The sequence below is a fragment of the Diutina rugosa genome, assembly GCF_008704595.1.
Source record: "Diutina rugosa strain CBS 613 chromosome Unknown scaffold27_size161568, whole genome shotgun sequence".
Lineage (NCBI taxonomy): Eukaryota > Fungi > Ascomycota > Pichiomycetes > Serinales > Debaryomycetaceae > Diutina > Diutina rugosa.
The window spans coordinates 13,710-25,822 of NW_022995166.1; the positions used below are offsets into that span (position 1 = coordinate 13,710).

Below are 12,113 nucleotides of genomic sequence, written 5' to 3' on the forward strand. Positions count from 1 at the left end.
TAACGAGTACGTGGTCTCTTAAATACTGCCGCCCCCCCATACTTTGCGGCCGACGCCACAGTGAAAACTGTGGCGATATTGTTCGACGACGATCAATCATGTGGTGTCGGCTCATTACAAAACCCTAAATCGGGGAAATATTAGCCTATATACATCAGAAAAAGTGGTCAGAGACGCTCCTCGCGGATGTCGACGGAGGCATCCTTCAAGATCGCCAACCCCCAGAACCCCATCACGTTGAGGAGCCCCACCTGCCACCCATTGAACAATCCGAGTCTAGCCACCCGTTCCGCCAACGGCGTGTTGGTGTCGTCGGTGAACCACGAGTCGTTAAAGTTTACAATCAACTCGTCGTCGGGGTCGTCAATGGTAACCACGCGCATGGGGTCCTCGTCGGTGGTGCGAGGGGTCACGAGAAACCGCACCTGCTCCTTGCGCAATAAGTTCTCCACGGGGAGGGTGACGAAAAACTCCGCGATAAGCGAGAACAAGTTGACGAAAGTGTAGACGTTGGGGCTCGAGTAGCTGTCGATGTTGAAGCGGATGAAAAGCAAGTAAGGGGCGGTCTTGCGGAAGATCAGTTTGGCGACTTGGTAGAGCGACGTCAACACGCATATCGACGCCGGCGGGTGCCAGAAGAGGTCGCGGGGATAATACCGCAACAGCTCGCGCAACGACCGGGTGTTGATGTTGGGGTATGCCAGCTCCGCTCGCTTCAGGGGACGCGAGAACTTGGTGATCATAAACTTGATGCGGATCAAGTCGAGGGGCATGAGCACGAGCCCAGCCACCACGCACGCCAGCACCAGGAGCCACAACAGCCGCGCCGGGTCGTTGGAGTGGGTCAATTCTAAAAAGTAAGGGTCGGGCACGCCTAAGAAAGGCGATAATAACCCGGTGATCCACGCCTCGATCGTGTGGGAAAGGGTATTGTAGATGAACGAGGCGTTGACCCCTTTGAACAACGCGAGGGGCCCTTCCAAGTTGGCAATCAGCGAGAGGATGTCCCACGTACTCAGCGACCGTGGCTGGAGCTTCTCGTGGCTGGCCACAGGCTTAGGCAGCGGCGACGGCCGTTTCGACGCCGCTTTGCTTGCGTGCGGGGTGTCGTTCCACTCGTTAGTCAGCTGGAAGTAGTCGATGTGGCTCTCTTCCTCTTCGTCCAGCACGTTAAATAGCGTCAGCCCCGTGATATCGTGGGCGGGAGCGTTGGGGAGCTTGCCCACTTGCAATACTAACCGCACCATTTCTAGCGGTTGCGCCATCGCCACTTTCACGTAGTTTTGAGCAAAGCTCCACACGAGGTTCTTCAAGAGCTCCCACAAGTTGTTGGTGTCGAGGTACTCGGCAAGCTCGAGGTCCAGCACGTAGTTCTTCTCGACGACGACGGCGTCGTTGCCGGCGGCGTGGATGCCAATCAGCCCGCGCCCCACTCTGGCGTTATTGATCTTGGACACCGAGCTCAGCACCTGCGCCGAGAGCGGCTGCCCGGTGTCGGTGTTGATCAACCCCACCCCGGGCTTGAACACGACGGGGTTCCCCGTGTGGAACGTGTCCTTGTCGACATAGGGGCGATAGCTCCCCTGGGTGTTGCTCGACATTGACTGACTCTTGCTCCCAAGATTGCGCGCAGATGTTCGCCTGAGGCGGGGTACCCCGTGACTGCTAATTGAGCTGTCAAAACCGTGGTGATTAATTGTGTATTAATTGTGTATTAATTGTGTATTATTTAGTTACCCTAGTGGTATTGAGTGGACCGTTTCTATAATAATTGTGTCATCTCCGCAGGGGGAGCGTACGGCCCACGATCACACTGGATCACATCTTCTGGTACCAATTGCCTATCATTTAGAAGATGTAGTGTTTTACCATTCCCGATAGCAAAACTTGACCATAACCATTTTCAATTTCAGTTGTTGTCTTCCTTCATGGCGAGTTCATTGGAGCGTTGGATTAAAAACTCACCAAGAAACTTCAATGGATCCTCAGGTTTCGTTTGTGATGTAAGCTTGAGACCTTCAAGAAGGTGGACGGTGAGGTGCTGGTTCAAATAGCGCCGTACCAGCGACCCCCCGACTTCTTCGGTAACGGGTTTGCCTTTATTGGTAGTAGTCACGGGAGTGGGAGCAGCAGCGGGAGCCGGCTCAGATACTGAGGTTTCCGAGGTTTCCTGTTTAACTTCAACGCCATTAGTCTCAACGGGCTGTTCCAGTTCTTGTTTTATCGTCGTATCCACACCATTGGTGGTCTCAGGTTGAGTAGTCTCCATAGTGATGGGCGTCGCGCGAGTTGTCGCCGCTCACTCACTAACAAACTCTAACAATTACTCTTCACCGAGCACTCACAGGCAAATATCACTTCTGAGCATAGATTCATTAGAGAATTGATGTAAGCATTCCATTTTTGACTTTGATTCATGGCCATTGTAGCAGTAATTCTTCGACTTATAAAACTTGTCTATGTGGGAATGGTTGGTGTCGTCGTTGACCCTAGTCAGCCGTTGCCCTAATTAAGGCCAGGTCGCACCCATCTTGCCAGTGATTGCGCGCGTCACCACTTTACTATGGATCCGTTTAACGAAGTCCAAGAAGACGCCTGGGGGATGCTCAAGACCCTTGACGGGCTTGTCCAACAGCGCCGAGATTCGAAAATCGACCCTCGAGCCGTGGGATCCGACTTCTCCAATAACTGGCAAGAACTCGAGGAGATCTATACCGACCTCGAGCAAGCCCTCGAAATCTCGGCGAAGAACCCGGACAAGTTCCGTTTGAGTCCCAGTGATATTGAAAAACGACGTCGAGTATTGCTTGATCTTGCCCAGCGAATGGAAGCCACCAAACGAGCGTGGGATGAAGCTAATCTGCGACTTACACCTCAAGAGGTTACCACTATGAGCAATAGACTCAGTTACGAAGAGAACCCTTTCGCTGATGCTAATCAACCAGGACACAGCTGGCAGCAGCAGCAGATGCTTGAAGAACAGGACGTCCAGCTTGATCTGATCCACCAAACTATGCGCAATTTGAATCAACAGGCTCAGCTCATGGGCAGCGAGCTCGAAGAACAAGGGTTCATGTTGGACGACTTGGACCGTGACATGGATAACGTCGACAACAAGCTCCAGCGCGGGGTGAAGCGCATCAACAAGTTCATCGAGAAGAACAAGGAGCGCGCCTCGGACTGGTGTATTGGGATCTTGATGGTGGCGTTGGTGGTGTTGTTGGTGGTGATTGTCATTGCATGATTGAGGTCGACCTGTTCTTAAACGCATTTTATTTAATTCTTCCCCGTCAATGTGCTGATGACCTGACAATCGCCGGCATCTGACTATTTCTTCATACACAGTTTACATCTTAAACCAATAATAAACACTTCCTAGGTTTAGGTACTTTACGTCGGACATATCATCTATATGGTGTAACCTTCCAAAGCTCGCTTGATCTTAACTACACATACTGAACACCCGAGCCGGGAAATGAGAAATGCCGGGCCGGGTTTGAAAATCAAATAGATAATCTTTCGTGATACTTACAAGGTATCATGATTTCTTCATTATTGAGCTCAGCCTGAACCGCATAGTGATCGGTTATACCTCACTTATTGCTTCAACCATCACTTCAATGTACAACATACAGATATCCATTAGTAAGCAGCCCGGCTCTTTGACAACTTGATTCAACATTCAAACTCCGAACCTTCATGATTTATGTAGGCATACATCTTGTTGGATTTCAATTTGATCTCGATTGTCAAAGTTTTCGTTGGCTAATATCAAGACTGAAGGAAATAAATATTCTTAAATTGTTATCAACAAAAAAATAGTTGATGGTTAATTACTTGTAGCGACATTTAACGAAGCTTCAAAAATCTGGCACGCTGAAAAATGCACTCAAGACGTCGTGCTTAGGTACCAAGCCGTCTTCTGTAGAGTTGATCGTAAGCACTCAATTGTAGACAACGCCTCAATTGAAATCAGCTTCGAAATTGAGGCAAAGCATGTAATCAATCAGTTTTTCTGATTAAAAAATCAGGTGAAATAGTGGCCACATTATTTGTGAGAAAACCAGCATCACAAAACTAGCATTCATTTGGTAAATCAGCTGGGTTCAAAAGTCTCAATTGATTTCAAGGATGGTTCAGGACTGCTTCAACTAAGCGAATCTAGTATTTATGCCTCTAAACTCACTACACCTTGAAAACTAAGGTGTAGTTTAATAACTTGGGTCACTTTCCATATAACCAAATATTCACTGTAATTGAATTTTGTTTTCGTTGAGTTGGACTCCTCTTTGCATCATTCAATTTAATTTCTTTGCAAAGTTTAAGTTTAATGTATGGAACTCCCAAATGTCAGGCAAAAGCTTTTCATAAAAACCCCAAAACTCTCAGGTTGACTCATGAAATATTAGCACATATATGCCCAGTCATTCATTTCGAAAACCAAAACGGCATAGTTCAAAATGGATGGATCCATGAAAGTCTTGCTAATCTTGTTATGTGTGTTCTGGATGTTTCGAAAGCTGCCTGTCATGTCGTTCTGGATGTTTCGAAAGCTGCCCGTCATGTCGTAAATCAAACGTTGCAACTGGGACCACTCAACTCAACCCACGAGTGGTGTATTCAGACTGGTCAAAAAGTTTTTCCGGCTATCATTCACCGACAGATATGCCACTCTGTTTTAATATTCGGTAATAAACACAAGAAGTTCAAATTGAAACATTCCATAGCTCTCATCCACTAACTGTAATAACAGCCTCAACCATAAATTTATTCAACCGCAAAATTTGCGGATCTCCCAGTATCATTGAGCAGACCCCATATGCTTTGACGAAAATGGTGGGCGCGAAGAATGCGCTAGGCACTCACAAAATGTCAGATATTTTTTAGGCAGGACAGCAATCACTGAAACCGCTGGAAAAAGTTTATTGGATAAAGTTGTAGACTAATCATCCGCCAAATTCCAGGGGCACACCGGTGGCAATAACTAGGGTCGATTTTGAACTATCCCGCTTATACTTGTCAAATTTGAGGTGTCACCATCTTAGACTGCATTTGCAGCCATATGAATTACGAGTAGTTTTAAGGCTCAGGCCACCCAGAGGGATCGGTAAGCCATCACGTCAGCGGCTTTCACTCCTGCCGAAGAAGCAGACATCGATTGCTTGTGGCTTACCTACATATCTAGGCAGTGCCGCCAAGCAGTTTTGGGAATATTCCCTGTATGACATGCATGACTGACGAGGCGTGTTTTTAAAGCCGAAAAATGACATTTTCGGTCACACCATTTTTTCGTCCCCTTCCGATCGTCCACCGCGGGCCGAGCTCTTGTTCTAATGGGAAATACGAAGTGCATGAAAGTTTTATCATAGAATGTCTTGAGGGGGGAAATTGCTCTGAGGACTTGTCAGGCAGAGTCCCCTCGCGGGTTGTTAAATTCAGATCTATATATTATAAGGCGGCTATCTGAGTCGCCTGGTCGCCATTAGTTGCCGTTATCCCAATGAGGAGGCCTTCTTCATCTCTTGTATCAACTGCTTATCCAGCTCAAACCGTTGTTCGAAATGTTGTAGATCGAAAAACAAGTCCTTGAGGTGAGCGTCAAGCACTTCGAACCGGTCTCGGTCCTCGCTGACAAATTTGAGGGGGTCACTCTGCAAGGAAGCCGAATACAATAGCTCGGCAGACGCTTCTTGGAACATTGTGAGAGTGTCGAGAAAATAAAGCTCGTCGTTGAGCATCTCTCGGACGAGGTCTCCTCGGGGTATCTGGGGCTGGAAACTGCGTATTATCTTGCCAAACTTCTCTAAAATATCAACGATTCGAGCATACACGTCGCGACTGATTAAGCCCTGAGTGCCGTCATCAATGGTTTGTTGGATCGCCTGTTTGGCCTCGTCATTGCTGAATTGCCATATCTGAGGGTAATCCTGGTGTTTTATCGGTGGCCAGCCATGCCATGCCGTTCCGTATTCGGATTTCGCTTTGATGAGCTCATTACTCGTCCGCATGAGCCTGGTGGTTATGGGTATTATATCGAGCTGAAACGTCATTAGCTCCATCACCTCGTACATGTAGGCTTCGTCGCCTTCGTACGTGGGCGGAGAATCTCGTCCCAGGTTTTGCAATATCGATTGGAGAATGGTGTTTTCGTACGTGAGCTCAGTTTGCACGTTGACCATAGGATCATAAGTCAATTCTTTCCGTAGCAGAAGGAAGAATAGCCGGGACTGGGTCAGAGCCCATTTTGGGTAAATCTTTTTCGCAGCATCCATGATTTCATCCAACGTGTCCTTGACGTCAATGTGCGGGATGTCATAGGCCACCTCATTGAGCACGTCGAGGTGCTTGTCGTCAAACTCGGTGTAGGCCCATTGCGGGACGTCGATCAAGAACTTGAGGGCCTCGACAAACCGGGGCGGGTAGAGGTATTTAATGATTAACGCGAGGATGTCGGGGTCTTCCCGCGACAACAAGTGGGCCACCAGCAAGCGGATGGCGACCAAGTCGGCGTAGACAAACTCGTAGATCGTCTTGAACACCTGGGTCGTCTCTTCGGGCGAGTCCAACTGGTCGAGCTGGGGGCGGTATTTGCCTAGCAACTCGCTTTTGCGGACAAGTTGCAAAGAGTCCGTGGCCGGGTGGACCGCGGGGGTGTCGATCTTGGCCGGGAGGTACGTGTGGAGGAGGGCGGTGGCGGCGACATGGTACTCGATGGCACTCTGGTTGATTTCGAGGAGTTTCTGGAACCGCTCCACCAAAGTAGACATCGACAACCGCCGGCGGAGGGGGATCGTTTATCTAGGCCGAGGTGATGTGCCCAAGTTTATATATAAGAACGACTACAGCGAATTATTTTTTGCCGGCATGGCATTATTTTTAGCGGCCGGCGCCAGTGCCACTGGGGGACTGCCGGTGTCGATGCCGGCTGCCTTCGCGGACGATAACCCCGGGGGGAAATAAAACCGGGTGCATGGAGGCTGTCGTCGACGCCAAAGCCTCTTTGGCGATATGCCGAGGTCAAGTTCACATGGCTGCCTCCGTTCGCCGTCATTGTTCGGCGATGGGGGGAGGGTTGTGGTCTCCTAACCGTGCCATCTGGACACAACTTGGAACGAGAGGTGGCTCCCAACCGAAGGTGGGGAGGATGACACGGCTTCTGTGTGTGGTTTTCTTTGGCTCTCTATCTACGCGGTTCTTATCACCAGCTCTCTCTATGGTAAACGCGAAACGATTCAGACAAATAAAAGTAAGGTAGCGTGGTTTTTTCCACATCGACATAAAGTCTCGAGCCAAATGCACTCAAGTCATCATTTCGTTTCACGGATTACCAGAGGGTTGAGCGACACCCGAGCCGACGGCGTCTGCCGTCAAATAAGAAAGCTCTTGTGTCGAGGTCCACTGGGGAGAATCTCCGATGAGGTGTGTTTATCATGAGAAAAAATTTTAAATACCAATTGTGTGATTGTGTGCAGGATTCAGTCCACCGCGCGAAAAGGTTACCCGGTCATTGATTGTTCGGAACGGGGTTGAAAACAAATATAGATCCGGGTCTTTTTCCACGGATCATCCTCTTGATGCCTCTGATAGGATTTATCACGGTGGTATCGTGGACCTGACCACTCCCCAGAATTGCAATCGACAGACGCAAATCATAAGCCACCACTCACATCACGTCAACACCCATTACAAAACTTTTGGCTTTTAGTAAGAAATTCACTGATAGTTACGGGTATTTTCATGGCTCCCTTGTACTTGCGCTAGCCGTGCTGTAAAATACTTTTACTAGACGTCGGGGTATACTTGCCCATTCTGTGCGTGTCTAGCCCCCACGCTTCGATCGAAAAAGCGACAAGCGTTTTGTAAGTGAAATTATGTATTCACTGGCAGCAACAATAATGCAGTGTTGAAACGTGGTGCTGAGCCGACACCGAACTATCTATTTGTTGTCGTCGTCATGTAGTGCCCTGTGTTGCTTACAAACGTCGATTTAGTTACCGTATAGAGAGCGCAAAGTAGGTTCGTGCGTTACCCGAAAGTGTAAAATACGAAGGCTACATTTTTGTTGCTAACCATTTTCTTATTTTCAAATTAAGCGACCCTACCGATTTCGGTCGTGATCTAAAAGATGGGGAACTTGTGAGGCGAGCCCTCTACTTTGTGCCCTACATGGCATGTCAACAAATCTACCGCAAAGTTTGGTAATTTGAAAGTAAATCGTATATCATTCACCACCTTTTGGTCACACTATAAAGTTGTAATTGCTGGTCACTGGGGTATTGGCCCCCAGCTTTCGAACCCTCATGCAATCGTTTTGATATAGAGTATGTGTTATGCGCGAACCCTGCAGTCGGGGTGAATCAGCCTATTCTGTCAATATTCCCGATATAGCTAAATGACGTGCGCCATCACATTGTAGAAATATCGCAAAACTCGCAAAGGCATGAGCAAATGGGTATTCAACCGGTAGTTAGGAATTCCTTATCACAGAGAGTTAGTCATTGTGCCACACCACGACCATCGTGCAAAATCTGGAGGGCGTGATCAGCGGAAATCGCGCCCAAACTGCAGGCGGTATTTCAGGTGAGCCATGCTTACGAGATGGCAGGGTAAGCTGCCGGTCACCCCGTTCGCTTAAAATTGACCTTCTGTACGTATGCCATAACGGTTATTTTTAACTACCTCTGAATCGTTTACGATCTGGCTAAGACTAAGCGACCCTCACCACCACTGCCGCCAATAGGATATCTCGTATAAATGTAGTGCCTACCACTTGTTGAATACAACTAAGTTTTTGCTTTATAATCAATTTTATCGTCTGGTCGTGGTGAGAGGTAAGAAGTTTTGTGCTTAAGCAGCCATGAGCCCTCAATGGTCGATCCGGCTAAATATACCCTTATGACTCCATCACCGTCGTAAGCTTGCATCGTTCGCAACACGATGATGATCCCGTTGCAAAAGAAAATAAAGAAGCACTGCGGCAAGTCTGTCGGTGAAATAGTCATGCAAACATGATGTCGACGATAACTCCAGACTTTGGGTATAAAGCATGATTAATAATTATGGGCGAGATTCGGGGTACGGTTCGTTACGTTAAGCTCCGGCTAGTCGCATAGTTTGCATTGTTTTTGCGATTTTATTTTGAAAGTAGGATGACGACGCACCGAGTGTAATGTTATTCTTTTCACTGAGCCATGGATACAATTCGATCACTCCTTTCGTCCGAAGCGAAGTTGTCTGTCGATAATTACGTAGGATTCTTATCGCCCACCGATACCAGATGCACCCAGTCTTTTGTGTATCAATTCATCAACACCGCTTTTTTCGCACAAAGCATGCCTTATGATTTCATTATTTAACGGTAACAAATGTAGCTCCAAACCACTAGGCGATGATGCTCAATCTTTTTAGAACTCATCCTTTGCAACGAAAATCTATCCTTTATGTCATTATGTACAAGTTATTTACAAAAGTCAGGCGGTGGCGGCGGCCTCGGCGTCAGCGGGTATCTGCTGCTGTTCTTGATGAAGGTTTCTTTCAGCCTCGAATGCTTCCAACGCCTTTATGCGCAATTCGTCCAACATCACCGTCTGGTCGCGAGGGTTGAACGCCGGCAATTCGGTGTGGCGCACGAGCTCGGGCTTCCACACGGACTCGTCGCCTTTTCTCCACAACAGTTCCCACGCCACTTCGGTGTTTTCGAGCTCAAACTCGTCGATCACGTGAGACAAGTCGGCGACGGCTTCCTGAGTGTAAGTGGGACGGTACTGGCCGGAATACCAGATGTTACCTTCTTCGTTCTTCTTTCTCATCTCCTGGGCTTGATCCTTGAGCACCGTGTCACGAGCCCGACGCAAATCCACTAAGCCTTGGTAGGCGGCGACGGCGTAGTCGTAGTTGTCGAACGTGGCCACCGCCATCACCCGCCACAAGTCGGGCCGGCGACTGGGCTTACGGTTCTGCCAATTAGGCTGGATAAACTGCTGGTTGATCTGCTGCTGGTGGAATGCGGGCACTTGCGAGTACAACACTTGGCCCGAGAACATGTTCTTCCAAAGAAACACTTGCGGTGCCATCCCCAACTTCTGCAACTGGGTGGGGGACTTAAACCCCTGGGCCAAGCGGGACCCTTCGACTTTTCTCAGCTTGAGCTGCTCCAAAAGGAGCTTTCTCATGCGCTTTTCCGCTCTTAACCGCATTGGCATCTTGGGCTAAAAGGCTGTTAGAGTGAAAAATGGATGGTTAAATTTTTTGAGACTGGCCCGCACGTGATCAGATACTAAATATAATATAAAAACCAGAAATTAAACAATGAAGCTCTAAAACAAGCTCTTTGATCTGATCATGTTATCTCAAACTCAAAAGTTATTGTCTCCTTTTTTGCAAAAATCATCTCCAGAGTATCTCATGATGTGTACTCATCGACGCCAGCGTTTACACGGGCGCGCTTATCAAAACGGGCTGGTCGCGTGCCACGAAAAAAAACCAGCCCCTCCACCAAATGATAGTTGTCCTCGAGGCGATACCGCTATTGACGGTGTTCTTCGGGACATTCGCTATTAGTCTCCGCTACCTATACAACCATACCCTCATACACCTGTATCTGCCCCGAGACAAGCTGAAGATTAATGACCAAATAACCAAGTGCAACCAAGAGAACGGCACCGATCTTCCCTTGATCGACCTGGAGCTGCCAGTGAGAAGCCAAGGGCCACTTCCTCCTCGCTATATGCTTAAGGATAAGATCGTGGCGCTTATATTTGCGTTGACGATGGCGCTTCTGGTGTTATTTATCGTGCTCATGATGTGTGAGCTCACGGGCTTTTTCAAGGAGAAGACTCGGTTGGTGTTGTTTCAACTTACTATCGACTGTCTCATCTTCATGCTCCTGCTAGTGGTGCCGTGCTTGATCATTCTGTTGTTTTTCCATAAGGATATTGTGCCGCAAAACATGTGGCGATTCTTCCTCTCCGCCACAGTGTTAGGGTCATGGTTCTTCGCCTTACACAAGTGTGGAGATATGACCCGTCTGTTTAACCCAAGAAACGTCGAGTACCTGACGAGATCATTCATTGAAAAACAGATTACCGAGATTTCGTTGGCAGGTATCACCACCCTTGCGATATTATCGGGTATTGGTATCACGCTGACTCCCTGGCGGATTTGGAATGACCGGTGGGCAGTTAAAAAGGAAGTCACTGCTACTGAGTTATGGCACCAGATCCAGGCGTATAACCAAACCTCAGCCATTTTGACTCAGCGGGAACACCGGCTTGACTCGTTGGATGAGAAGTCTCCTGGACCTTCCTCTCCACGCCCAGGTTTGTTGAGCCGTGTCCAATCATTTGCCAGTCTTCTGGGGTTTAACCTGGAAGAGAAAGAGCTTGCACTTGAGATCAAATCGTTACGCAATGTTCAAGTGGCACTTGCCTCAGAGCTTCAAGCCAAGCTCCAGCAATTCTGTGCCAAGCCTACCCCGCAATTTATCGTGGTGTACCGCTATGGGTTCTGCTTATACTGCTTATACCGGTTGATCAATGTATTATTGATTCAGATGCCCCTCCAATTATGGCGGGGCCAAGGCGGTGACCAGCGAGATGCGTTGGCGGTGACGCTTGCCAAAGTGGCGGTGCTGATGTGGCCTAAAACTAATGAGGACCAGCTTGTGACTCTGCTTTCTTTCATTTTGTCAGGGCTGCTATTCTTGTGTTCATTTAATAACGTCGTGATTACGTTCACGCTGTTTTCGCGATACTTACCCCTCATGTCGCTGTCGCTGATGATGGTGAAGAACTGGTTCAAACACTTGGCCATTGCTGAGCTCGTAGGGATCTACGTCACTGCCACCGCCATCCTTATCCGCACCTATTTGCCCCGCACGATGTCCCATCAAATTTCACAAATCCTCCTGCTCTCAGGACGCACCAAGTCGCTGGCGGCCCAGACGATATCTGAGATCAGATTCATGGACCAGTGGTTCGACGTGGTGTTCGCCATCAGTTGTGTGGTGACCATCGGCGCCATCTGGATACGATACCAAATCGTCGAGGAACCTTATGATGAGGAGCTGTTAATAGAAACCGCCAAGGCAATTTAATGAGTACACGACATGAACC

The 12,113-nt window shown here is 48.4% G+C and overlaps 6 protein-coding genes across 6 annotated transcripts; 2 read left to right on the plus strand and 4 right to left on the minus strand. All coding sequences in view use genetic code 12, as the record gives it.

Annotated features, from left to right (window-relative positions):
- Nucleotides 1-167: 167 nt before the first annotated feature.
- On the minus strand, nt 168-1,601 carry DIURU_003909 (uncharacterized protein; the record flags this gene model as incomplete). The annotated part of the gene is made up of 1 exon (XM_034156723.1): nt 168-1,601. The coding sequence occupies one exon, from the start codon at nt 1,599-1,601 to the stop codon at nt 168-170; it is 1,434 nt and encodes a 477-aa protein (XP_034011232.1).
- Nucleotides 1,602-1,909: 308 nt separating this feature from the next.
- On the minus strand, nt 1,910-2,269 carry SDC1 (Sdc1p; the record flags this gene model as incomplete). The annotated part of the gene is made up of 1 exon (XM_034156725.1): nt 1,910-2,269. The coding sequence occupies one exon, from the start codon at nt 2,267-2,269 to the stop codon at nt 1,910-1,912; it is 360 nt and encodes a 119-aa protein (XP_034011233.1).
- A 294-nt stretch (nt 2,270-2,563) lies between these two features.
- DIURU_003911 (uncharacterized protein) lies at nt 2,564-3,244 on the plus strand (the record flags this gene model as incomplete). Its single annotated transcript, XM_034156726.1, has 1 exon — nt 2,564-3,244. The coding sequence occupies one exon, from the start codon at nt 2,564-2,566 to the stop codon at nt 3,242-3,244; it is 681 nt and encodes a 226-aa protein (XP_034011234.1).
- A 2,248-nt stretch (nt 3,245-5,492) lies between these two features.
- Nucleotides 5,493-6,767, minus strand: DIURU_003912 (uncharacterized protein; the record flags this gene model as incomplete). Its single annotated transcript, XM_034156727.1, has 1 exon — nt 5,493-6,767. One exon carries the CDS (start codon nt 6,765-6,767, stop codon nt 5,493-5,495), a length of 1,275 nt encoding a protein of 424 aa, XP_034011235.1.
- A 2,703-nt stretch (nt 6,768-9,470) lies between these two features.
- DIURU_003913 (mitochondrial 54S ribosomal protein mL67) lies at nt 9,471-10,202 on the minus strand (the record flags this gene model as incomplete). The annotated part of the gene is made up of 1 exon (XM_034156728.1): nt 9,471-10,202. One exon carries the CDS (start codon nt 10,200-10,202, stop codon nt 9,471-9,473), a length of 732 nt encoding a protein of 243 aa, XP_034011236.1.
- Nucleotides 10,203-10,498: 296 nt separating this feature from the next.
- Nucleotides 10,499-12,094, plus strand: DIURU_003914 (uncharacterized protein; the record flags this gene model as incomplete). The annotated part of the gene is made up of 1 exon (XM_034156729.1): nt 10,499-12,094. The coding sequence occupies one exon, from the start codon at nt 10,499-10,501 to the stop codon at nt 12,092-12,094; it is 1,596 nt and encodes a 531-aa protein (XP_034011237.1).
- Nucleotides 12,095-12,113: the final 19 nt, after the last annotated feature.